This window comes from Haemaphysalis longicornis, unplaced genomic scaffold (assembly GCF_048455015.1).
Source record: "Haemaphysalis longicornis isolate Haplotype H1 unplaced genomic scaffold, Haemaphysalis longicornis Haplotype H1 scaffold_243, whole genome shotgun sequence".
In the NCBI taxonomy this organism is placed as follows: Eukaryota; Metazoa; Arthropoda; class Arachnida; order Ixodida; family Ixodidae; genus Haemaphysalis; species Haemaphysalis longicornis.
In genome coordinates, this window is record NW_027526309.1 from 177,847 (window position 1) to 200,798 (window position 22,952).

General features: G+C 48.6%; 2 protein-coding genes and 1 long non-coding RNA gene across 3 annotated transcripts; 2 read left to right on the plus strand and 1 right to left on the minus strand.

Moving 5' to 3' along the window:
• Window positions 1-543: 543 nt before the first annotated feature.
• On the plus strand, window positions 544-9,148 carry LOC144172582 (uncharacterized). Its single transcript, XM_077701243.1, has 3 exons — window positions 544-627; window positions 7,285-7,621; window positions 7,707-9,148. Exons 1-3 carry the CDS (start codon window positions 597-599, stop codon window positions 7,891-7,893), a joined length of 555 nt encoding a protein of 184 aa, XP_077557369.1. The 5' UTR covers window positions 544-596; the 3' UTR covers window positions 7,894-9,148.
• Window positions 9,149-11,043: 1,895 nt separating this feature from the next.
• Window positions 11,044-22,763, plus strand: LOC144172588 (uncharacterized). The gene is made up of 2 exons (XM_077701245.1): window positions 11,044-11,810; window positions 17,648-22,763. Exons 1-2 carry the CDS (start codon window positions 11,498-11,500, stop codon window positions 17,656-17,658), a joined length of 324 nt encoding a protein of 107 aa, XP_077557371.1. The 5' UTR covers window positions 11,044-11,497; the 3' UTR covers window positions 17,659-22,763.
• On the minus strand, window positions 14,329-17,776 carry LOC144172589 (uncharacterized). Its single transcript, XR_013323055.1, has 3 exons — window positions 17,639-17,776; window positions 17,356-17,493; window positions 14,329-16,375 (listed from the first exon to the last, which is right to left on the minus strand). It is a non-coding gene; the product is annotated as an uncharacterized LOC144172589 (long non-coding RNA).
• Window positions 22,764-22,952: the final 189 nt, after the last annotated feature.

A 22,952-nucleotide genomic window follows, 5' to 3' on the forward strand; every position in this document is an offset into this window, starting at 1 on the left:
TTCCGCTGCCTTGTTTTCTTACATGACCGATCGAGCTTCCTCACACTCCCGGGCGCCGCCATGTTTACGCTGCCCTCCTCCGCGGAACTATGGTCCCTAGGGACCGTAGCGGAACCCTCCCCTGGAGCCTTCGGCGGCGACTCCCATGCTTTCTCCATGGAGGGCTTTCTCTATGGGCGCGGCGTAAATATGGCGGAACCAACGATTTTTAATGACGTTGTGCGTAAATATGGCGGTGGGACAATTTTTCGTTATGTACTTCGTAATCGTTACGTCACAGCATGACAGGTCTCGATGCGAACGGAAGCGCCGCCGAACACCAGAATGGGAGCTCAGAGGAGGAATCGTTGGACGACAAGGATAAGAGGTTAGCTGTGCTTTGTGTATACATGTTCATAACATATGTTGCACCAACTTTTTTTCTTTTTTCATTTTCTGGTCAGAACGGTGGAAGTCCAAACTGACAGGTGCGAGGCTCCGCCCTCTGGGTCCGGCGACACGGAGCCATAGAGATACGCATCAGGCTTCTGGAAGCCCAGGTTAAGCACCTCCAGGGAAAGGTTTGAAGCCTTCAACAGGCCAGAAGCGTCCGCGTTATGGATGATGACAAAGTGCACTTCTACACAGGTACAAAATATGTACAAACTCCATATTGTTTGTCTTGCATGTTGAAAGGGTAATCTGACCTGTATACCGACGACGTTTATTAAGTGCGAATGCACTTTATAAGCGACCCCGAACCTTCCGCCGTCCGCATAGCAACAGCTGCGGGTGCGCGCGCTTTTCTTCTCCCTTAGCAACGGGGGGAGATGGGGGCGCGCTGCCTGGCCGCTGACATGGCACATACCCACGTGGGAGATTGGCCAGGAATAAGTGCGCATCATCATCATGTTGCTTTCCGCAACGTTGTACCGCATCGAATTCGGATCCAGGTGCTTCAACCACGCCAAGATGCTACCACGCTTTACTAGTCCGCGCCTGTACGTAGCCGGACTCACCAGCCTCCGCTTCACGTGCACGTCTATCGCAACGTCCTCGGGAACCAGCCGCGGAAGACACTCCACCACGCTCGGAACGTCGATGGGCACGTTCACGATCTGTCCCTTAAAGGGGTCCTGAAATACCTTCCGCCGATGCATGGATGTACATGCACCCAAATAAAGCAATGTATTTGCAATCTCCTCCCGCAAGAATTTTGTTAAAGCGATGAGTATTAGCTGAGAAATCGTAAATCAAAAACCGCGCATTATCGTCGGTCCGAGTTTCCTCCTCCTTTCGACTTACTCTCCGCTGTTGACGGCGCGCGAGCCTCGCCTCCCATGATGCTGCGCTCCGCAGCGGTTACGTACTTCCGCTATTACGCTGCTCAGACTGTCGTCTGCTACGGGCAAGCTTTGTTGACACCATGGGTCTATTCGTTTCACCTGCACCGCGTGAACCAGTTCAGGCGGTGCCGCACTTCGCCGTTCGTTTCAGCGGTGCAGCTCGCGGCACCTGAACCGCGCCGTTCGATTCACCGGTGGTGCCGACGGGTGCAGGACGGGTTCATGGCTTTGCCTGCACTCCCTGCCGAGGAGGTGCAGAAGCAGACGACAAAAGTGCAGGGCTGGTTCCGCCGATGGCGGAACCCGCTTTGCACCACTGTGAACTGGTTCAAGAGGTGCAGGCTGAATCGAATAGACCCCATGAATCCCGCACGCACTCCGCTCAAGGCCGGAAAAGCGAACGAAAAATCTGGCCGCATGTATGCGGCGGCCTGGCCTTGCCCTTTCGCGGTGTACGTTGCTGGCGGCACATGACTTTTTATCGGCGGCGAACTCGCAGCCGCACGGGGAGGGTCGTGCGCTCGTTCCCTTGATGCACCGCGCACTGTTCATCCAAAAAGCGCCGTATCAGATGTGGCCCCGCTGGTGCCGGGTCTTATTTTGCGGCGGTGGTAATTCCTGCCGGCGGCATGTGAAAAAGACATTTTGAACCGATACAGAACCCGTACACAAAACGCTTCAATCATGTGACCAGTTCAGCTTGGGGCGACGCGTGATGGAGAGCGGCAACGTTGGCAAAACATTCTCCGCCGCGGCTCTGAGCTTTCTAGCGATGGAGCGAGCGCCATTTCTTTGACAATCTCAAACATCGGTTGCCTTGGCAACAAGGCACAAACCGCTCGAGAAGTCAGTTACGGTTCCGTGATCCCGGTTCTGCTTGGGGCCCCATCTCGCGACATGTGGGCACTGCAGGCGTACCACCCACTCATGGAGGAAAGAAAAGGTTAGGAGAGGCCCTGACGTCACATTTGTGAAGCCGAGTCCCGCCATGACTTGAGCCCACGGAGCCCAGCACTCTATCCCATCATCCTTTGCTGTCTCCGGTTTCATTTGACTAACATGGCGTCGCCCTGCCCTCCCGCTTCGAAGCGAAAACAGCTTCGTCGCTAATTCCTCGGTGCGATATAATGTTCTAAGCTGTTGATTTCGCCTTCAATTTGCCCCTTCTAACCCTCACCCAAAGTTTCAATCGAAAAACGGCCTTCGTTTTTAAGATAGAAGGACGATTTTTCAGCTCTTAAGCCTGGCAAAGTAGCGTTTGTCGTCGTCATAGCAACAGGCTCGCGGGATACAAGTTAAGGCCGCCTCCGACGGCGGAGTTTTCAAACTGGCCTAATCTAAAAACGTTTGTCGTAGCGACTGCGCTGGTTTGCAATGGTAGCGAGGCAGCGACATACCAAGCGCCTTAAAAATTTGTCCGTTTTATTTGCCCAAATTTGGCCGCCGCAGTTGTAAACAAGTAAGCAACATTGTCCATGGGCTCAAGAAAAATGACGTAACTTCCTCCACACTTTTTGCAATGCATTGGGATGCTAGGGGTATGGTCCCTAGAAATTGTGCTAGTCTGCCGTCCGCGCGCTTTCTCTATGGGAAGGCGTGTCCGCGCCGCTGATGCACGCACAGCGCTGCGCAGAGGGCGCTGCGAGCAATCGGAGCGCCCGAGCGGCCGGAGCAAGAGCGGCCGCAGGCCGGCCTGTGCCGCGCGCTACTGCCGCGGAGCGCGAACGCGCATCGGGGTTTGTCGGCCACTTAGAGCGGTGAAATCGAATGGTTCGAGGTACATCAGCTCACAATTGAACGTACGATAGCACTATAAGACCTTTTAGTTTCACGCCCCGAGTTTTTCGCGAACTGGGCTACGGGGCCTCTTTGCGGCCGCTGAATTTCGCGAGACCGAAGGATGAAACTGCAGCAACCAGCGTAGCCGTTTCACTACCACCGCTAGAACCATTATTAAAGTGAAGCTTTCTGTGTCTCACTGATGGCCCATGTCGCCTCTAAAAAGCACTGCAGGAAAACCAGCTGTCTCTGATGACGGTGATGTTTGTGAGTAAAGTGAGAGGGAAAAAAACGATTCCCGTGGTCAGAATCGAAGCTGGCTCCATCGCGTTTTGAAGCCGACGTCTATCTCAATGCGCAATTCCAACATGGTCAAAGCAGTTTGGATTTGGAGAGGAGTGCATGGACGTGCGCATGTAATTAGTCAGAAAAATTATCCACTCCTCCACTCCGCAACGATGGTTGAACACGAAGCTTGCTTCGCGTGAAATCAAACGGCAAAGGGTCGATGTCAAATCCGGCGCGATCATAAGTCCAAAATGCGTGCGAGCCAAAGTTAAAGCTCAATGAGTCAAAGTCAAAACTCAGACGACAAGGAATCACTCACAAGAAAGCTTCGCGTTCAACCATCAATGTTCAGACAGTGAGATCCCGTTCAAAAAGAGCTCCCTGCGGCACCAGAAGCTGCCTTTGTTCAACATCGAAACTACCGGGTCATTCCCGAACGTCATTTACGGTGACAAGCACGCAGCCGGCTGGTAGGCTGACAAGAAGAAAAGCGAAAGCTTGAGTAAAATGTTGTGCCAGCAAAAACTGGTTCCTATATACTTCGGGCACAGTGCGGGGGAGGGGGGATAAAGCAAGGTATATATGGTCATGACAGTATAAATAAACCTCAATATTTTTACTCCTTAGTTTCAAACAGCCGCGATTAGAATGATTGACCATAACACAAATATTCTCCCGTTTTGCTTTCCCCGCGTGCGTCTCGCAATTCCCTCCGAGTGTGTGGGTGATCAAAAAGAACCTGTGCAATGAGGAATGCAAGCGAAGTTACTGATTTGCAGCCGGGTGTTATTAAAAATCAGTTTCACGTACCCAATGCTGGCGAATGTTTAAATTCGTAGTATTCACGAAAATTATAGGCACGCAAAAGAGGTTTGATAGTACCCAAATTTTTGAAACTTTCTAGGTAAGCGGAGTGTTGGGTTAAGCGAAATGCGAAAAATGTATGGCCAGATCACTGGAATAAGAGCTAGTGCTGGTAACAAACGCTCCAATGCACAGGGACGCTTCCGGAATACAGGCAAAATAATTTGCAGAAATTTTTTTTTTAGGTATTGCGGAAAAAGAACTGCGTGATGCTCGCCTGTTTCGCCTTCGCATCTGGTCCCAAAAAGGTGTTCTCGAGCTTCTCACTGTTGGTCGCCAACGCTATATTCTATCTCGCTGTGAAGCAGGCAAAGCATATGTTTTTCTTGTTTCTGCCGTTTTTGGCACTTCTTGAGACACGTTGTCGTCCACATGATCAGAAGCGTCTTCCCCAGCTATATCAACGATGTAGGCGTCGGACAGCACTCCGCTAACGGGACATCGGCCGCACACAGTGCGTACCCCGCGCAAATTTGCCGTTCGCGACGGTGTTCGGCGCGAAATGGGAGCTAAGCTTTAACCGAGAGCTTATCAGCTGCCTGCAGCGGATGTCGCATTGCGTCCTCTTTGTCAACATTTCGAGATCTCCGTGATTCCCGAAAAGACGTTTCGAGATAAAGGGTGGAAAATGTCGCCTATGGCAGGTATACGCAAGGCAAAAAACGGTTTCGACTTGACCGATATTTCGAGATATCCGAGTTCGAGTTATGGAGAAATCACTGTATCTGATGACCGAAGGTGATAAAACTTCGTATGCATGTGCACACGTCTTGTTTTTTTATTCGACATTTACATTTAACAGATTTCCAGTTGACTGGACGTAACTGAGGAGGCCGCGAAGACGTGCGCTTAAGGCCCTCCAGATCAACGATACGAAAGGTCAGATGGCACCGGTTCGAGCTGCTTTATTTACATACACGCACAGGGGACAACATCTTGGGAAACTTGCAAAGAAAGACGGTTCCAAGAGCCATACAAAAAAGCGGAGCGCCGACACACCACACACATTTTCATGCGCTCACTAATCCATCAGTTAACAACGGCGGGGGTATCACAAAGAACGGTTGTTTGCTAGCTGAAGTCCCGCATGATGTTTCCAAGCTGGAAAACGATGCCGTGCCGGCAGTGTTCCCGAAGCCCCCGAGTATGTGTCGAAATCGGTTCGACAGATACTCGGGGGCTAGCGTAGCGACACGATTGCGCGGTTTTTACAAGGCTCAATCCTGCATAATACGCGAAAACGTACTCCTGTCACTTCACGCTTTAATTAAAACTCTTCGTACTGGTAAGAACCAACTTATTTGGCTAATCTGGTTTGTCGACAGAAACGGATAGGGTTCGAAAAGGGGCAGTTAAAATGGGCTGAACCCGCCCAGAAGTCGGGCAGAACTACGAAGGCAGCAGCGGCACGGCAGAGCGCCGTCCGCCGCTGCTCATCGCGCCGGCCGGCTACCGCGCTCCGATTGACTGCAGCGCCGCCGCTGCATGCATCACGGAGGAGCGCCCTTCGCGGCCGGCGGACGGCAGACTAGCAGATATTTCTAGGGACCATACTAGGGGCCTCTCCTGAGTATTCTTTCCTCCATGCACCCACTCCTATTGGGAAGTGCGAGATGCGTTTGGCATTACAGGAGGCGATGGTGTGTGTGTTGTGGACGCCTTTGTTTCGCGATGAAATGCGACGTTGTGCTTCTGCGGGTGGATAGTTCTTCCCATGGTCTGGATAATCTTTCTCGAGCGACGTACGACTCAACCTCGCATGGGGTATGTGCAGTGTGCGTGGCTAAAAGCCATCGGCTTGTGCGCCAGAGTTAAGTGACTTGCTGTTCGTCCCCGCAAACCGCGCGCGAGGTGAGTACCGAATTTACGACGGGCAGGAGGCAACCCATCCTCTGTCAATCGTGGTTCAGACTTTCAACGCATGTTGTGACGTTGTATTCGTTAGAAACGCATCTCTGGATTGTTTTGAAGCTGAATAAAATGTATGCGTCAAACCCGGGCATTCGGCTCAGGGCGTTCTCTGCGATTGCACGAAAGAAGTGCCACGGGGCTTGAACGCTTTCTTTATGGAACGTACTCAGGTAAGAGAATATCCATGTCGTGTTATGGCCGTGTTGCATTCAATACAAACGGTTAAGCGTTTGTTTTACACTTGTTTCGTTTGTCGTAAAATGCCCAAGCACTCCGGCACTCCGCTGGCAGATCAGCCGGCGAGCCGACGCTGAGCAGACGACTCATCTCTTTGCCGGAAGTGCGTGAAAAAGCCGCCCAATAGCAGAATGTCTAGCTCATGACGAACATCTGGGAATCGATGATGTAGACATGTGAAGATGGCGGCGTCCAAAAACACGAAGGAAAGGGTGAGAAAAAAACGACAAACTTTGCAACAAAAGTGTGAGCTTTCCGCTGCGCGTAAAAGAGTAATACTTGGCACAGAGGACGTTGACGACCCAATCTAACGGTTGCGCTAGTTCATTTAGTGTGCTCAAAATGCCTTTCAGGGCCCCTTTAACGCCGTACTGACCGTTGCCCCGAGTCGTCTCTGAGCGGCGAAGTACACACGGCATGCGAGAGGACGTTGGCGTAGACGTGTCCAACCAAGCACACGCCGCAGTACTCGCCCCGGCTTCCACTCCGAGCGAAGTAGCACGGGTCGTCAGTGGGACACGTTCGAGGCGATGCATCAGGAGCGGGGTCGGCGCGCTGTAAGACCAGGAGTTGGGTCCGGTCCTGCTGTCGCCTGAGCTCTTCACTGAAGGGGCGGTAGCGCTTTAGGAAGACGTCCACTCCACCATCCCTCTCGGCGAGGGCCCGGGTCACGCGATCGTAGCCACTCAGGGAGACATCGGCAGCGCAGTCACCGGAGGAGCAATCGCTGCGCCTCTCCCCTCGCCTGACAGCTCCCCCTCGCCGGTACTGCGCCTCTCAAGGCGATGGCACAATTACTACGCCGTGTACTCTCGGCGCAAGAAATGCATTCGCACTTCCTCACGATTCCCTTCGGGGAGGTGGGGGCAATTTTTTACAGGGTTGTCAAAACCACTTTTCTTTGCCATCCTGGACAGCATTGCCCCGGTGCTCCCAAAGGCGAAAAGGGTATTTCCGCACGAGACGCAACTTCTCTCATTTTTGATGAAGTTGCGCCTAAATTTGCCTTTTAAGGACCTGGCGTATCGCTTTGGAGTGACACGCAAGACCATCAGCCGGAGCTTCAGGATGGTGCTGCAAGCTGTGCACCACCTTTGCAAGGGCCTAATAGTTTTCTCCAGTCCAGAAATTTGCCGCAGCTGGCTGACTGAGAAAGAAAAGAAGAACTTTCCGCACCTGCGCACCATCATCGACTGCACTGAAGTGCGGCTTGCCAGGCACGTTTTCTCCCACCTCGACGTATTATACACGTGTCATCAGGCGTACTAATCTGTACGAGGCAATGTTGTGCTTCCTTTTTAGACCCTTGAACTTGGATGGCCAGCAGGTCGTCTGGAGCCACTACAAGCAGGCCACAACACTGAAGTACCTGGTGGCAGTGAATCCGCATGGAGCCGTCATGTTCATTTCTAAGGCGTACGCAGGCAGAGCCTCTGACAAACAGCTCACATTGGCATGTGGTAAGCTTTGCTCAGCAACATTTTGCTGACTGCTCTGGTTACATTTTTCTTTGCTTTACTATCAAAATAGCTTTGAACTTGGAGAATGTACACCGTAACCTATAGGACAGTATAGAATCCATTGTATTGCCTCAGCACTCAGTCTCATTGCCTGTTGTTGCATAAGAACTGGCAGTGATCACTCTGTTCGTAAAGGTCAACACAGTAGGGTATCATGGCCTCAAATGGAAATTATTCTCACTGAGCCACTTGCCGTGGTCGTTCTGCTGCCAATTAATAACGGTCATGGGTTCGATTCCTAGCTCAGCTGCTGTTTTTCTGATTGAGGGAAAAACGTAATTCTTTTGGTTATAGAATATCCACGGGGCCCAAAGAACCCTACACAATGCAAACTGATCTGAAGCCTTTCACTACGACATGCCTCAATGACAGGGTGCTGCCTTGGTGTGTGTAACTGCAATTTCGCGTTTCATTTCTGCTATGACCCAAATTTCACTCGTGAGTACATCGTTATGCTGCATTAGTTCTGGGGAAGATTCCTACAAAGCTGGAAGCACTGAGACTTGTCACCCCATCGCACTCGTGGATGAACTTTTAAGATAAGCTGTCTCCATGTACCGCCCTGGCAATTCAGTGGCTGAGCTGCTCCTCAGAGGTTTTACATGCTGTTCTTGTGCCTCGGCTAAAAGGTGAGCCATTGCGGGGGGCTGCGGATTTCGACCACCTGGACACCTTTACTGTGGGCAGAAATTTTAAAACACGAGGAAAACAGCTGCCACAGCTGGGAATCAAGCCTCCGGCCTTGTGCTCAGTAGTGCAACACCAGAGGCACGTTCATGCTGAAAGTGGAGAGGGGACTTTTATCGGAAAAGAGAGAGAAAAAATGCCTGAGTGTTGCAGAACTTCAGTACATTTTAGACCTCTTAAGACCGAGTTTTTTTATGGCTGGTCCTCATTTCCTGTTTTTTTTTTTGTATGTTCAGTGCAAATTTTATTTTAGTAATGCGCTGTGATACTCTGCAGGACATGTGCAATCTTAAGGGATGTCCAATAAAAAAATGTGGCACAGAATACAAAAAGAACAGATAACTGCCTGTTAATTTGGATGTCCAGGTGTTTGTACAGCTATCTAGATAATATTCTTCAAAACAATGCACCCCAAAAAGTGGCAGCTGGCAGAACAACAAGCTCTGCTCTCCACTTTTGTCCTGTCCGTCTTGCCATCAGACTTTTATGACAGCCATGCTGTTGTAAAACAAAGCAATGCGGATAATGAAATGTGCACGCCGTCTGATGTCTAAAATTCACCCGACACAATCTGTGTTTATGTGGCCCCTCAGTGCGTGGTGCGACGTGTCCACCATAATTTTTTTTACTCGTTGCGTCAAGAGTTGCAGGAAGTTGGTTACTGAGGCAACATGGCTATACTTGCCGAGTGATTCTGGGAGTAGCAGTGGAAGGGCTAGTTCTTTCAAATCAAGCAAAGTTGTTTTTTGCCGTCATGGCCCATTTAAGGGGCCATGATGACAAAAACAACTGTTTGATTTGAAAGAACTAGCCCTTGGCTACTCAGTCAGCTCTATTCCAGCCACATTGGAGTGAATGTGATAGGGACTCAAGGGACGTAAATATGGGCCAGCACTACAAAACTTAACTTCACTGTGGCAATCAAGTGATGTGATTAAATCACCCAGTCAAGTTTCCTGGAGTGGCTTGGCTTGGCGACCGCCAGTCATAAAAGCAAGATTCTGCGACATCATAGAGAAGTTGCTAGGAAATAGCTACGGAGTTGCCACTGGTTGATACGTTTTGTTAATGTCAATTATTTGTTTGAAGCGTGCAATAAAATCGGCGTCGTTATGGGTATAGAAGTCTTTTTACATTGCCAAACTTGATTGTACACCTCTTCAGTTTCCTCATAAAAGTCAGGAGCAAGATGGAAATAAGGCTGTTTTGACAGGGCATTCGCTTCATGCCAGTGTGTCATCCACATTTTACATCCCCGAGTTGCAATGAAGTCAAGTAGGGTTCCTGCTTAGCTGGTCACTTATGGTTTGCAGGGGTGAGACAGCTGAACCAGATTTGGGAGCAGTTTTTGGAGCAGCAAAATTTCGATTTCGGAGCAGGAGAACCTTGATTTGGAGCAGAAGAACGACATTTATTATGTCACCTTAGGAGCCTAAAAAACCAAATTTCTGGCAAATCAGGGGGGGGGGAGAAGGGAAGTGCACATCTTAATTGGTTTTGAACGTACATAACACTGAAACCGCTATCAATGAAGTTTTTCTATCAGAGTAGCACAATTGGTACGATATTTTTACAAACCATTTTTAAATTTATAGGCTCTATGCATAGATAGCATGGAGAGCCGTTGGGAATATAGAATTGAAAAACTAAGCAACTCCAAGGCGTTTTGATTATCATGTGAATGCCTAAATTATTATTTTTGCAATTCCAGACCCGGCTTTACGCACAAGTGTAGAGCCGCGGCAAAAGTTGCGCAAAGCGAGGTGACAGTCGTGGCACCCCCCCCCCCCCCCCCCCCCCCCCCCATTTCAATCCCCAAGGTACACGTTCACTACGATAGTAACGTTGGTACGTTCAGCCACCTCCCCCTTGGCTCCAAATTTCACTTCAGATAGATGAACCATTATTACTAGCGCGCAATAATAGCCCGTCCTCAGACACTGCTCAATATTTTGCGGCGATGTAGCCTGCGCCGCCACTTGTGCAGCGTCAATCGTCCCATTCCCGCCGCTCGCAAGCTTGCTGTCAGAGACGGCAATAAATCAGCGTTTTATAACACCGCAACGAGTGCGAAATTTCACTTCAAGCACGCACCGCGCCTCACACTCAAGGCCGGAACACGGCGAATTCGCCAGCACCACGTTGTTTTTGATGAACTCCCGTCTTTCGAGTCTCGCAACTTCCCGCAACAGATCAAACGACTAAATGTAAACCCAGCCACCCCCATAACCAAAACCACGGTACAAATCGGCGAAGAGCACTCTGTCTGAGCAACTGCTTTGACTGCTTCGCCCGGCAGCCATGTTTTCCAATCTTCACCACACCAAGATGGCGGCGCCCGCTGAACGCTGATGTCGTTCCGGAGATAAGGCGCTCCGAAAATTGCCGTTTTTTTTTCGTTAACTTGCACAAGTAGTTTGTCGCCTAAGCATTTTTTCTACAGGACTTTGGAATGGTTTTCGATAGGGAAACTTTAAAACTCGCAGAATGTAACATCTGCAACCTGACGAGACTTTCGAAAAAAAAAAAAAACTATATCGGAGGCAGTTTTATGCGGGTGTTTTATTGAATGATCAATCACTACACCTTTACAAACAGCATCACCTTGGGGGTGCTGGAAAATTATGCCGTCAGTAAGCATTTTCCCCCACTGAGACTGACGAGCGTTAAAATCCTTGGCTCTCGGCCTGTTTTGGAGCAGTTTGGCGCAATTTTTGCGATTTTCAAGCTTTTGGAGCAGCCTGGCGCAGGAAAACAGATTTGTATCAAAACTGCGCAATATGCACAGCTGTCTCACCCCTGGGTTTGGCATTGCTAAGCTTAGCAACCTAGTGATTTCACATATTTATTGCCCTCCCTCTTCTACCTTTTTTTTTCACAGGATTTATGGACCTCCTTGAAGCGGGTGACCAAGTCCTGGCGGACAGGGGTTTTCTGCTATTTGAAGAATTCCTCGAGCGGAACTGCCAGCTCATTACACCTAGCTTCACCAAGAACAGAGTACAACTGCCTGGTCAGGAGGTGACGGCATCCAGGAGAATATCCTCGTCGCAAATCATCGTGGAAAGGGCCATTGGGCACTTGAAGAAGTGGCGAATTATGACGGACACCGTACAGACTACAGTGGTCGACGTTTATGATGAGGTCATTGCTGTTGTGGCTGGGCTGGCCAACCTTTCTGCACCTCTGTCTAGACGAGGTGAGCAAATCATTAATGAAGATCTGCATGCAAGAGTTAATGTGAACACCTTCAACGGGTAAGCCTGGTTAGTTGGTTGCGTATCAACATTGATAAAGGAAAATAGATTTCCCACTACTTTCAAATCACCCCAATATGGTTGTGATGAGGCTTGCTCAAGAACAGCAGTTCACGTGGATGGACTTTTCTGTTTGTGTTCTGCCATGCAACTTGTGCCGAATAATCAGTCCATCTTTCTTTGAGCTACTTCGAGGCGCCGCAGCAGTGATGCGGTACATAATGTCCAGTGCAGCGCGCAGACCATGGGGAAACTGCCAGCAACTGCATTAACAAAAGGCATGTCCCGACCTGATGTGTAGTAATCTTTCTCATACAGGTGATAAAACAACAGCTGGGAATATGACGATTGCTTTTCTTATTAAAAGGTAGAAAGTAAAACGAGAATAAATCTTAGTTTATGGGCATTGGTGCTAATGGCAGGAAATAATGAACAGGGATGCTATCTTTCTATAACAACCTTTATTCAGTGCCTTGAGCACGAGTTCTTCAGGTATTTACATTTGTTGCTGCTACGCACTTTAACAGGCTAGCAACAAAGTTTAAAATAGAGAAAATGATTTACTGCAGCTGTGTAGCATTTGGTGACCCATTTAGCCCCATTCCAGTCACAAGATACGTTGCTTTACCCCCCCCAAAAAAAACAAGGAATTTGAAAATTGAAAAACTCAAATTGTGCGCCGCATGACGGCAGCAGTGAAACTATCGTTCAATGTGGTGCACTATACGGAGGTAGAGGCCCAACTGTAATCACACAGTTTCTTTTCTTAACGGTGGCCGTTCATACCAACTCCCCACTGCCAAGCAGTCATAAAACTTTCCGCTCTGCGCAATAAGTCTTCACCATCATCACCTGTGACGATAAAGAAACCGCTCGAAAGTGGCTGGGGAGTTGCCAGTGCTTCATCTACTTTTCTTAATATTTAGACTTTGTTTGAAGTTTGCAGTAAAGTTGGCATCATTGTTATAGGACAGTAAATACAGAGCTTAGCTTGTTATAAATAGTAAAAAAAAAAAAAAGAAAACACTGGTCGATGAACGTTTTTTCTCAGGCCGGCCGTGCTGGCTCAATAGCTAAGGTGCTGTGCTGCAGAGCCTGAGGTACAGGTGCAATACCAGCCTCAGTCATCAGGTAGAGGCGAAGTATGAAAACGCCAGTGGGTCAAGATTTTAGTGCACGTTAAAGATCCCCAGGTGGTCAAAAATTAACCTGGAGTCCAAAACTATGGCAGGCTCCATGGCTGAGACAACTTCAGCACGTCAAACCCCAACATAACAAAGTTTCTTAGTCTGGTGCACTCCTGCTCTACAAGTGGTGCTAGATATATTTATACAGAGGTAATGTTCATATGCAGGAAAAAATATTTGCACAGTATGAAAAAAAAAAACTATATACATACATAAACGGTACACTCAAAGCAAAGCATATTTGCGCAGAATGGAAATGAAAAAAAAAATGAAATCTAAGGTTTGACGAAAGCTCATCTGGTCGGGTGAAAGATACATAGTTGAAGAAACTGGTTATCGCTGATCACAACCTGTCTTCGTACAGCCCAAATCCGGCAGAACTCTCTGTGCTTGAGCTCGGGTTGAACTTCAACGCGGGCCCTGCGCTGGACACAAGAAAGCTCACCTGTGCGGTCGAGCAGGCTATTGGACAGGTTGAGAACAGCAGCCGGGACGAGGCTCGAACTCGCGCAGTCGGCATTCTAGCCAAGCTACCACGGCATCCTCGGACCCCCCTTGTTGCCGAGAAACGTGATGCGATCAAGAGCCTGCGCAGTAACATGGACATCGTAATACTTCCTGCTGACAAGGGAAACTCCACCGTCATCTTGAATAGCGACGACTACGTTGGAAAAATGTCTGATCTCCTGCAGGATGACAGCACGTACGTGAAGCTAAAACAGCACTCTACCCTCAAAGTGGAAGGAGGCTTGCAAATGCTCTTGGCTGACGTTTTCCGGTTGGTTCCCCCACAACGCAAGTCGCTGTACTTCAAGCTCCTTTGCCACAACGGCTGAGCACCTGCTTTATACGGCCTCCCGAAGATCCACAAGCCGAACGCGCCGATGCGACCGATAGTTGACTTCACACGTTCACCCTTATACCGCCTGTCGGGCTATTTGCACAAAGTTTTTGCACCACTCGTTGGAAAAGGTTCTACCTTCATACGCAACTCCTCAGATTTTATTGAAAAGGTGCGCAACGTCACGGTGGACGACGACGAGATAATGGTGTCCTTTGATGTGAAGTCACTATTTACCAGCATACCCGTGGATTTGGCGGTGGAGGTTTGTTGGACTGCCCTGCAATATGACGATGGTTTGGGTGAAAGAACCCCCATCGAAGAACCAGATCTCCTGAAGCTGTTGCAGTTCTGCCTCGAGAACACTTATTTTCTTTTCCGGGTGGGTGATCTACAAGCAGGACCATGGAAGCCTTTGAAACGTGCGCACTGTCTTCATTCGAGCCACGACCCAAGGTCTTTCTGCGGTACATCGACGATTGCTTCTGCATCATCAAAAGGGACTCACTAAACTGCCTTTACGGAAAACATGGACGGCACGGAGGAATCCATTCAATTCACTGTCGAGGAGGAGGCTGCTGGCCGTCTTCCTTTCCTGGACGTGTTGGTTGAACGTCGTGGCGATCGCCTTTCATTCAAGGTTTACCGAAAAGAAACCCACACTGGACATTACCTCCATTTTAATTCTGTTCATCCAGCCTGTCATAAGCACTCTGTCGTGGCTTCCCTCACCTAACGCGCAAGCACCTCTGCTCACGGCCAGAAGATGAGGCTGCTGATCTACGCAAAGTGTGCAGAGAACTCGGCAATTGCGGCTACCCCAAGCATTTCGTGGACTCCATGCTACAACAGTCATCACGCCCATCAGAACCCGCTGGTCCTCCTTGCCGAAGCCGAGCTCCGATACCTTACGTGCCGGGCGTGAGCGAGTCTTTGGCTAGGGTTCTGCGCTCGTACGATGTGCACGTCGCTCACATCCCCGCGCGCAAGCTGAGGCACGAGCTGGTGGCTGTCAAGGATGGAATCAAGAAAAAGAAGTTCCCTGGGGTGGTGTACAAAATTCCCTGCGCCGACTGCGACTTTCGAAGTTATGAACACAAGAATGACATGAAAAACAAGAAGATTGCGTCGAATGCGCTTGCGGAACACGTGGAAGCAACGACACACAAAATAGGCTGGGACGAAGCGTCAGTTATCGCCAGAGAAAGGAAACTGCTGTCACACCGACATCTTGAGGAAGAAAAAGACTGAACCACAACGCAGGCAATCTCCCGCCTACGTATGCAAGATGCCTGGGGCGATTACTTCGACGCACTTCTTAAAAGCTTCGAGCTTCGCACCTTTCCGCGCAGTGAACAAGGCTTCCGTATGGAAGCTGAAACGTCTTTTTTAGCCTTTTTGAAAAAAAAAAAACTATATACACACATAAGTAATACACTCAACATGCAAAAGGAATATTTGTACAGAATGAAAAACTATACACACATAAGTAATACACTCAACATGCAAAAGGAATACTTGTACAGATTGAAAAACTATAGACATACATGAATGGGTCATTCAACAAGCAGAAATGGCTCAAACTGTGTTTCCAAGGATGATCCTGGGCATCACAATGTCCCTTAAGAACATCTGTACATTTGTGCTGTTGTCTTGCATGAAGTCGTCGTCTTTTTCAATAACAAGCATTCGACCACCCTGATCAACGTGGACATAAAAATAGCACCTTGTTATGTTAAAGATGTTAAGGTGCAGTTGTGACTGGACCTGATAGTAGTACGCGTGGCTTTCTTTTAGGCCACCCGTGGCTGCTAGGCAAAACCCCTTCAGCCATGAGCTCCTGGGGATTGCATTCTCGCAGGCTGTAGAGGCACTTTATTTCCACCAGTGCGGGCTCGTGACAGTCGCATCGGAAAACCCCGTCGGGGCTGCAGCCGAGTAGGGGGTACTTAGGATTGATCATGAGCCCACATGGTTCAATCCGCGCGTTGTTATGATGGCCCTGAAGGAAGGCCAACAGCCTCTCCTTCGCCACACCCTCGTTGTCGATGCCGTACTGAATTGCTGGCACATGCAGTTGGCGGTGGGTGAAAATTTTGTTGATGAGGGTACTGCAGCGTACCCTCTTGGAGCGGCACACATCCTTAAACAGGGACGCAGTCACCCTCCCCTTCCTGTGTAGAAACCAAAGGGGGCTGCCCGCCTGATCTCTTGTAGCCACCTCTATCGCCCTCGACTCCTGGTCAGTAATGCGCACCTTCTCCATTACTAACTCGGAGAGCTCACTAACGTTTTCATTCTGAAAACCTTTCTTAGATAGGCACGTAGCGGTGTACGAGGTCAGGGGTGCACCGAGCTAAACATCTAGCCAGTCTGGTGTATCTTCTGTGGGGGTGGCGTCCACTGCTTCTGGGCTGGCTGGTTTGTTTGCCTGTGGGCTGCATGTGCTCAGGGTAAAAACCCTCGCATTAGGGGCAACCTGGAAAATGCACAGAAAAAGTTAACAGGGATTTTGCTCTGACGTCAGCATAAAAAAACTGAATGAGCACCAAATTCTGAAATATCATGCACCTCATTTACCTTTAGCCGCGAGACACATAGACACATGGGCGACTGCTGCACGCGATTCGGATGCATCGTTACGATTGATCGTTAGGACCGCTTTTGGCGTCGATTGCTGGTCAGAGGAGGCTCACGACATGCGACTGGCAAGCCAGATGCAGTCGTGCCATCGTTGCGATCGTCATGAGGCCACAGCTAATGAGAGCCCACTGAGCCTGCAACGGGCTTGCGTTGCTCGGGTGGTGGGAACCTTAAGCTTAGCATCCTGGCGGATATTTGATCGCCGTTTTTAAAATAAGCCCCGACAACAATCCCCTAGCACAATTTTTTCTCTGGAACTTCTTTTTAGCGATCAGATTGATTTGGAAGAGCAGCAACAAGCGGTTGCTACCGTGGTCTGCGCAGGTTCGAGCCGCTGAGTGTGCCGGCGTGCGTGCAGACTGTTTTCGAGGGCAGGAAACGCTTTACGATTGCCTGCTTTATCCATTTCTTGCGAACGCCGCGCGGAATCTACAGTCAGCTCAGCGATCGTCGTAGTTGACCATGGAGCAAAAACATTGGGGGAGCAACGCCAACAATGCATTGCATGCACACATCGGGCCATGTGTCTCAAATTCACTCGTACAACTAATCGTGGCGACAGTCGTAACGATCAGTCGCATGCGATTTGCATGCACCAATCGTCCATGTGTCTCGCGCTTTAACGAAAATTACCCTTACAAACTGTTTCCATAATATCGAGGCAAGTGCAGTAAAAGAAATATCGCTAATAAATATTCCTCACAAAAAGTACAAGGGAAAGTGCTTTCTCCTGTGCAGGGTGTCTACAAATCAAGTTTTACTTCCCACTGAGTCTTTCTCTGGAACGATTATATAGCAAAAAGATAAAGCATTCACCTCCTGCACTCTCTTCAAAAAGCCAGCCGTGTCAGGCAGAGCTCTTATTTCTTCGAACTTCCGCTTTCTTGGCACTGTTGGTTCCGGGTCACATTTGTGCCGGGTGTAGGAAAAGTCCTTGGATTCCACAAGGTCAACCTGGAAAGATTCGAACACTCGTTCTATGAAGCTGCACGGACTTTCAAACAGATAGAGGCAGCCGTTCTAGCAGCACAATTGGTGTTACTGCCATGCTGCTAGCTGTTAGAGCTGGTTCATAATGATCGATGCAATGTTCCTTTACCTTTTTCAGACGAGGCTTGATCCACTCGCATGGCAACTCCGTTGGAGCCGGCCCCGGATCAGGATCAGTAGTGGATACTTGCATCCAAAAGTCCACTACAAAGCAGATAGCTGCGGCATGACTGCACGCACGTCCCAGCCTGGAAAGCAACAAAACCTTTCTGAGCAAAGTTGTTCCCATGGTTTAGTGCTACTGTCAGAAAAATGCCCCATCTGAGCATAGGAATGTGAACACTAGTCATAATGTTACACCATTTTCTTACTCAGGCCCAATAATATCAATTGGGCAGTTTTGTGAAGTGCACAACTGCACATCCGTGAGAATTTCATTCCTAAACCACTTAAGTTTGGTTTCTTTGTTATAGTTTTCAGATGTCCCCAAACTGATCCTTCATGTACATTATTTTTTATTCCAGAAGGTTATCCCCCCTTTTTTGCTGGCTGAGGTCAAACCACACTGAAGCCTCTTGCAGTAATGTTTTGTATTCATATTGTTATGCCACTACATATGTATGTTCATTAGGTACGATTTTTTTTTCAGCTTTTTCATTGCACTTTGATTATACTCCCAATGTTTTATCAAAAGGCTAAAAATTGCTTAATGGACTATAAGTCTCTTCACAATGAGCAAGGACCTTCTGAGGTGGCTTTGGTTGGGATAACCCAGACCATTTGGGTACAGGCCGCATGCGTACAATGGCAGACTTCATTGGTAGTCATTGATCTTTTCGTACACAGGAGGAAATTAATTTTATCCGTGAGCCTTTTAATCGTTGAGGCTTTTGTGTGCATGTGCACTTGCTTTCTTTAGGCAGCTGCCACTGAAAAAGACATCTACTGGGGCAGCTACTTTGTCTTCTGGCTGAACATGGAACCGAAAAACAGAAAGGCACGCCTCTTCTGTCGTCATAATGTGGAAGGAAGGAGACAAGTAAAGAATCTGCCGATAGGTGTGCCCCAAATTCTCTACCATAAACGGATACGTCTACCCTGATTCCAGACCAACTACCCAGATTGAATGACGTCCAGGATTGGCTAGCCGCAGCCCAACTTTTGTCAAGAACTTGTACCTTTGCTCAAAATTTCCTGTCGCCTCAGCTTCGGCAGTCATTCGTCATCACAGAGTGAAATGGCTCATGATTTTTTTTTTTGTGGTTGTTCAGAGTTAGCAATCTACTGCACGCAGGGGAAGACAGTTTGATCCTGTGTTTTCGAAGGAGTCCGAATTGAGCCTTTGAGATTTTCTGTGTTGATTTTGTCTGTGGCATCTGAGTCCCTTTTTAAACGACTCAAAATTACTTGATTGAATTGTGGATTATTTGCAACCATCTGCAGTCGTCCAGCATTGAAACAATGTCTCGTGGACCACAAGGATATATGCTCAGGCCTCTCTTAGTTATTATATTATGATGATAGTGAAACCTTCTCTGGAACACTTGTAAACATACATTGGTATGCGGATGATGATCTGTTCTACAATTGTTTCTACTTCCCAGACCAGTCAGCAGTTACATATGTATTCTTGCTATTTTGCAATCGGAGTGACACATGGCAAATACCCATACCTTACAACAACACCGTAGCTATGACTTTCTTGAATAAAAAGTTTCCTTGGACAGCATATAGTACATTTGTCAAAAGACTGCAAGCAATCTGCATACAAGACTTCAGTGAGACCGATGCTTGAGTACGTCTCGGTAATTTGGTCACATCATCTTGAGCAAGATTGAAATAGATCGGCATCTGTACAAAAAAAAGAGGGTATACAGTTCATACTTATTCGTTATGATAGAGACTTTTCCTTATGTCTGCATGCTCATTGTTGTCACTTGATTCACTAGAACACCACCGTACGTGAGAGTGTTATTTTGTTTCACAAGCTTGTACACAAATGACCTGTGTTCAAGCCCTTTTATCTTCTACTGACACACCAGTGCACACACTGCATAGCTCAGATGGTGTAAACATTGTACCCTTCAGTTATCGCTTAGTTTGCTTAAAGTTTTTTCCCACGCACGATGGAACTGGAACGAACTTGACTGTGCTTTGAATAGATTAAGCACTGATGAATTTAGGATGTGTTAGTTACAATTGTGTGCACTGTTTGCTTTTGAATTTCTGTACCCACTCCTGCAATTTTTTGGCCATGAGACAGCAGTATTTGTAGATAGTCTTATTACTCATACGCTCACTTGCATTTATTTGTTTATTTTCTTCTTTGTTACACATATATTATGCTGGTTGTCTGAATGTCCATGTCAGCTTAATGTGTACTGTTATCTCTGCTTGCGTTATCCATGACCATTCTGGAGATAATTAATAAATGCACTGTTTTAGCCCACCCTGGCCCCACCTAAACTTTCGTGTTTCCATAACCTCGTCGCATGAGCAATCTGCACAGGCTGATGACCGACCTAACAAGAAAACCATAGCCACATTTCCTCAGCACAGCTCCAGCAGGCACACTGGAAGGGGAAGCCGTCCCTCCAGTCAGTGCAAGTGGGCAGAGTGTGACACATCTTCATGGTTGAGCTGCACTGTACAGTCGCGCGCGGTTTGAAGGTTATTGCACGAGCTTCGGCCGATAAAGACAACGCCTCCGCCTTACAGTTCTCGGCGCACCTTGGACCCGTTTATGCACTCCTCGGTTGCTGTTCCTTCAAGCAGTCATCACTCCCGCGGCTAGTGAACCACCCTTTCCACTTTGTGGCGATTTTGTGTGGTTGGATACGCGTGTGGGCTTTGTTCTTGGTTAGCGTGAGCAGCGATAGCACCCATTGTTATAAAGGCCCACTATTTCCTGACAATGTGCTTGGGTGCACCTTTTCGAAAACTGCTATAAGGTACAACAACAAGGATGTCGTTGCTGCGTGCGCGATAAAGGTGGAAGGGGTTACTTATTTTGCCGCACCCGCCACGGTGACTCAGTGGCTAAGGCGTTGCCTGAGCACGAGGTCGTGGGTTCGGTTCCTGGCCGCGGCGGCCGCTTTTCTGATGTAGGCAAAAAGCAAAAACGTCCGTGTGTACGAGATTTCAGCGCACGTTAAAGATCCCCAGGTGGTCAAAATTATTCCAGAGCCCTCCACTACAATGCGCCTCATCGCCTGCGTTGCATCGCCGCGTTAAACCCCACAATCAATCAAATCAATTACTTATTTTGCCGTGTGCGAACGGCTCGCCTGTATGTGTGCGAACGGCTCGCCTGTAGAAAATGTAAGGTCAGTTTCGTGCAGAAGAAGAGTTACGTAGGGTAATTTGGGTAATAAGGCATTAATATCGGCCAAAGTTTTTCATGTGAAACGTAAAACCAAAGTACGACAAGCTCTGTCCCCGCAGTGGGAAATCGCAGTCGCAGCCGCGCACACACATTTTTGCGAGCGTTTTCGCGAAGCAGCGGAGTTGATGGCGATAAGCTATTGTGGGGGCTTCGGGGAACCTTGCTGTGCAAGCGCTATTTAAGAAATTTCAATTTATCAGCCAGGAATTCTGTAAACCAGCTAGTAAACACCGACATATGACACGGAAGGATGGGCCTCCATCTATTACCTAGGCTATTTTGCACCGTGTCGCCATTTGTGCGGTGGCGCAGTGCTCTCGCGCGTCGCGCCCGTGCGCTCAACTTCGCGGGTTCAATTCCCGCCGAGGTCTTTTTTTTTTTTTTTTAGGGGGTATGGTTTGCGTATGCATTTTGTGAATCATTTTCTGCGCTGATTTTGAGAAGCAACCACCTTTTCAATGGAAAATTTCCTTCGAAACATGCAAGTGGCGTCTTGAGCCACAACAATTAATTTCCCTTTTCTCGCACCGTGCTTCTCGAAAATGCGGTACCATGGTGCAAAGTATATATCCTTCTTTATTAGAGGAGGTCAAATTTCTGCTGACGTACGCACTAATTTATATGAAAATTTTAAGTGCTACAGAGGTCTTTTCACCGGGGGTTCATCCATAACATCCATATTATTACTGTCGCGGCACCAGCGCACAGCTCTTTTTTCTTTGTCCGTGATCCAACAAGAAGTTCAGGAGTACATACAGTACAAGCAGCGCACACGCCAGTACGCACCAACGGCTTCAGTCGTGCAGCGGCGACACGATACTCCAATTTTGATTACAGAGAGCCGCTCCTCACATGTTTTTTGCGACGTCACCACTGCTGTTCCAGATTTTAGAGCCGATATCCCGCCGCTGGGGCTTTTGTAACTGCAGTGGCGTACAGTTCAGCATGAGCTATATTGAAACGCTTTGGTCAGTAGTGGTCCCTTCTGAGGCACTCATATCACGATAAGCATGTTTTCATAACAGGTGTTCATGCGCGCACTGCGTTACAATGACCGACGAAGAAGATTGCTGCTGTTGCCAGGAGATACGGGAGGTTCGAGAGAGGCAAAGGCACCCCAGGTGCGCCACAACCACCAGAAAACTAAAAAAAATGTGTGCCTCAACAGGGCTGTGCTGGAGGTTGCACTTCGACAGAATGGCATCCCGATACTGCCTAGAAGCAGCCTGTCTGGGAATATCTGGAACACAACACACTCGCCTTTGTTGGCTTGAAGTGTACCCTCTTTACAGTAGCAACCCACTGAGCAGCGAGTTTCGGCTCCCGCGGGAAGCTGTGAAAGACCACTTTATCGCGGCTATAGGTGCTGTTGCAACCGAATGCCGAGCAGAACCTCGGCATGGTTACTCCGCTTCCTCGGCACGATTGTGAAGCAGTACAACGCAGCACTGAAAAAGTTTCCACTGCTAGATGCTAAACTAAAACAAAACACAGCACGGGGCCCAGGAAAGCTAACGCTGGCGGACGGCACGCTGAGAAAGGCAGCAGCAGGGGCCGAACACTTGCCGCGGCGGCCGATCGCTCCTCACGACGACGTCACCACGGCCCCTTTCACTCTCGTGCCGTCCTCCTCCCCTGCGCTCCGCGCGTCGCGGGGGCGTGGCGATGGCGCTTGTTTATTCGCCTATTACGCCGCTATTTCAACCAAAAAAAAAAAAGAAAAATACCTCGTAGGTTAGGTGTTTAAGGTCAACGTTTCCGAATTTCTGTGTATTCAGCAAATTGAAAACTGCCTCAGTTTCCCTTTAAGCACCGGCCGAGGGCGGCCCAGTACACGCAGATTTTTGATTGAAAGGTTCACCACTGGTTTGCCTGGCACTCGGAATAACAAAAAAATACGAACAAAGCAGGCACGGGAGATCGTACACGTGCGACAAAAAAAGTTAGTATACAGCATTGAGCTCAAGAAAATTCAGCATTAGCAAATATATTGTGTACGAACAGATGCAAAATACAGTGTGCACAGATACAAGCATAA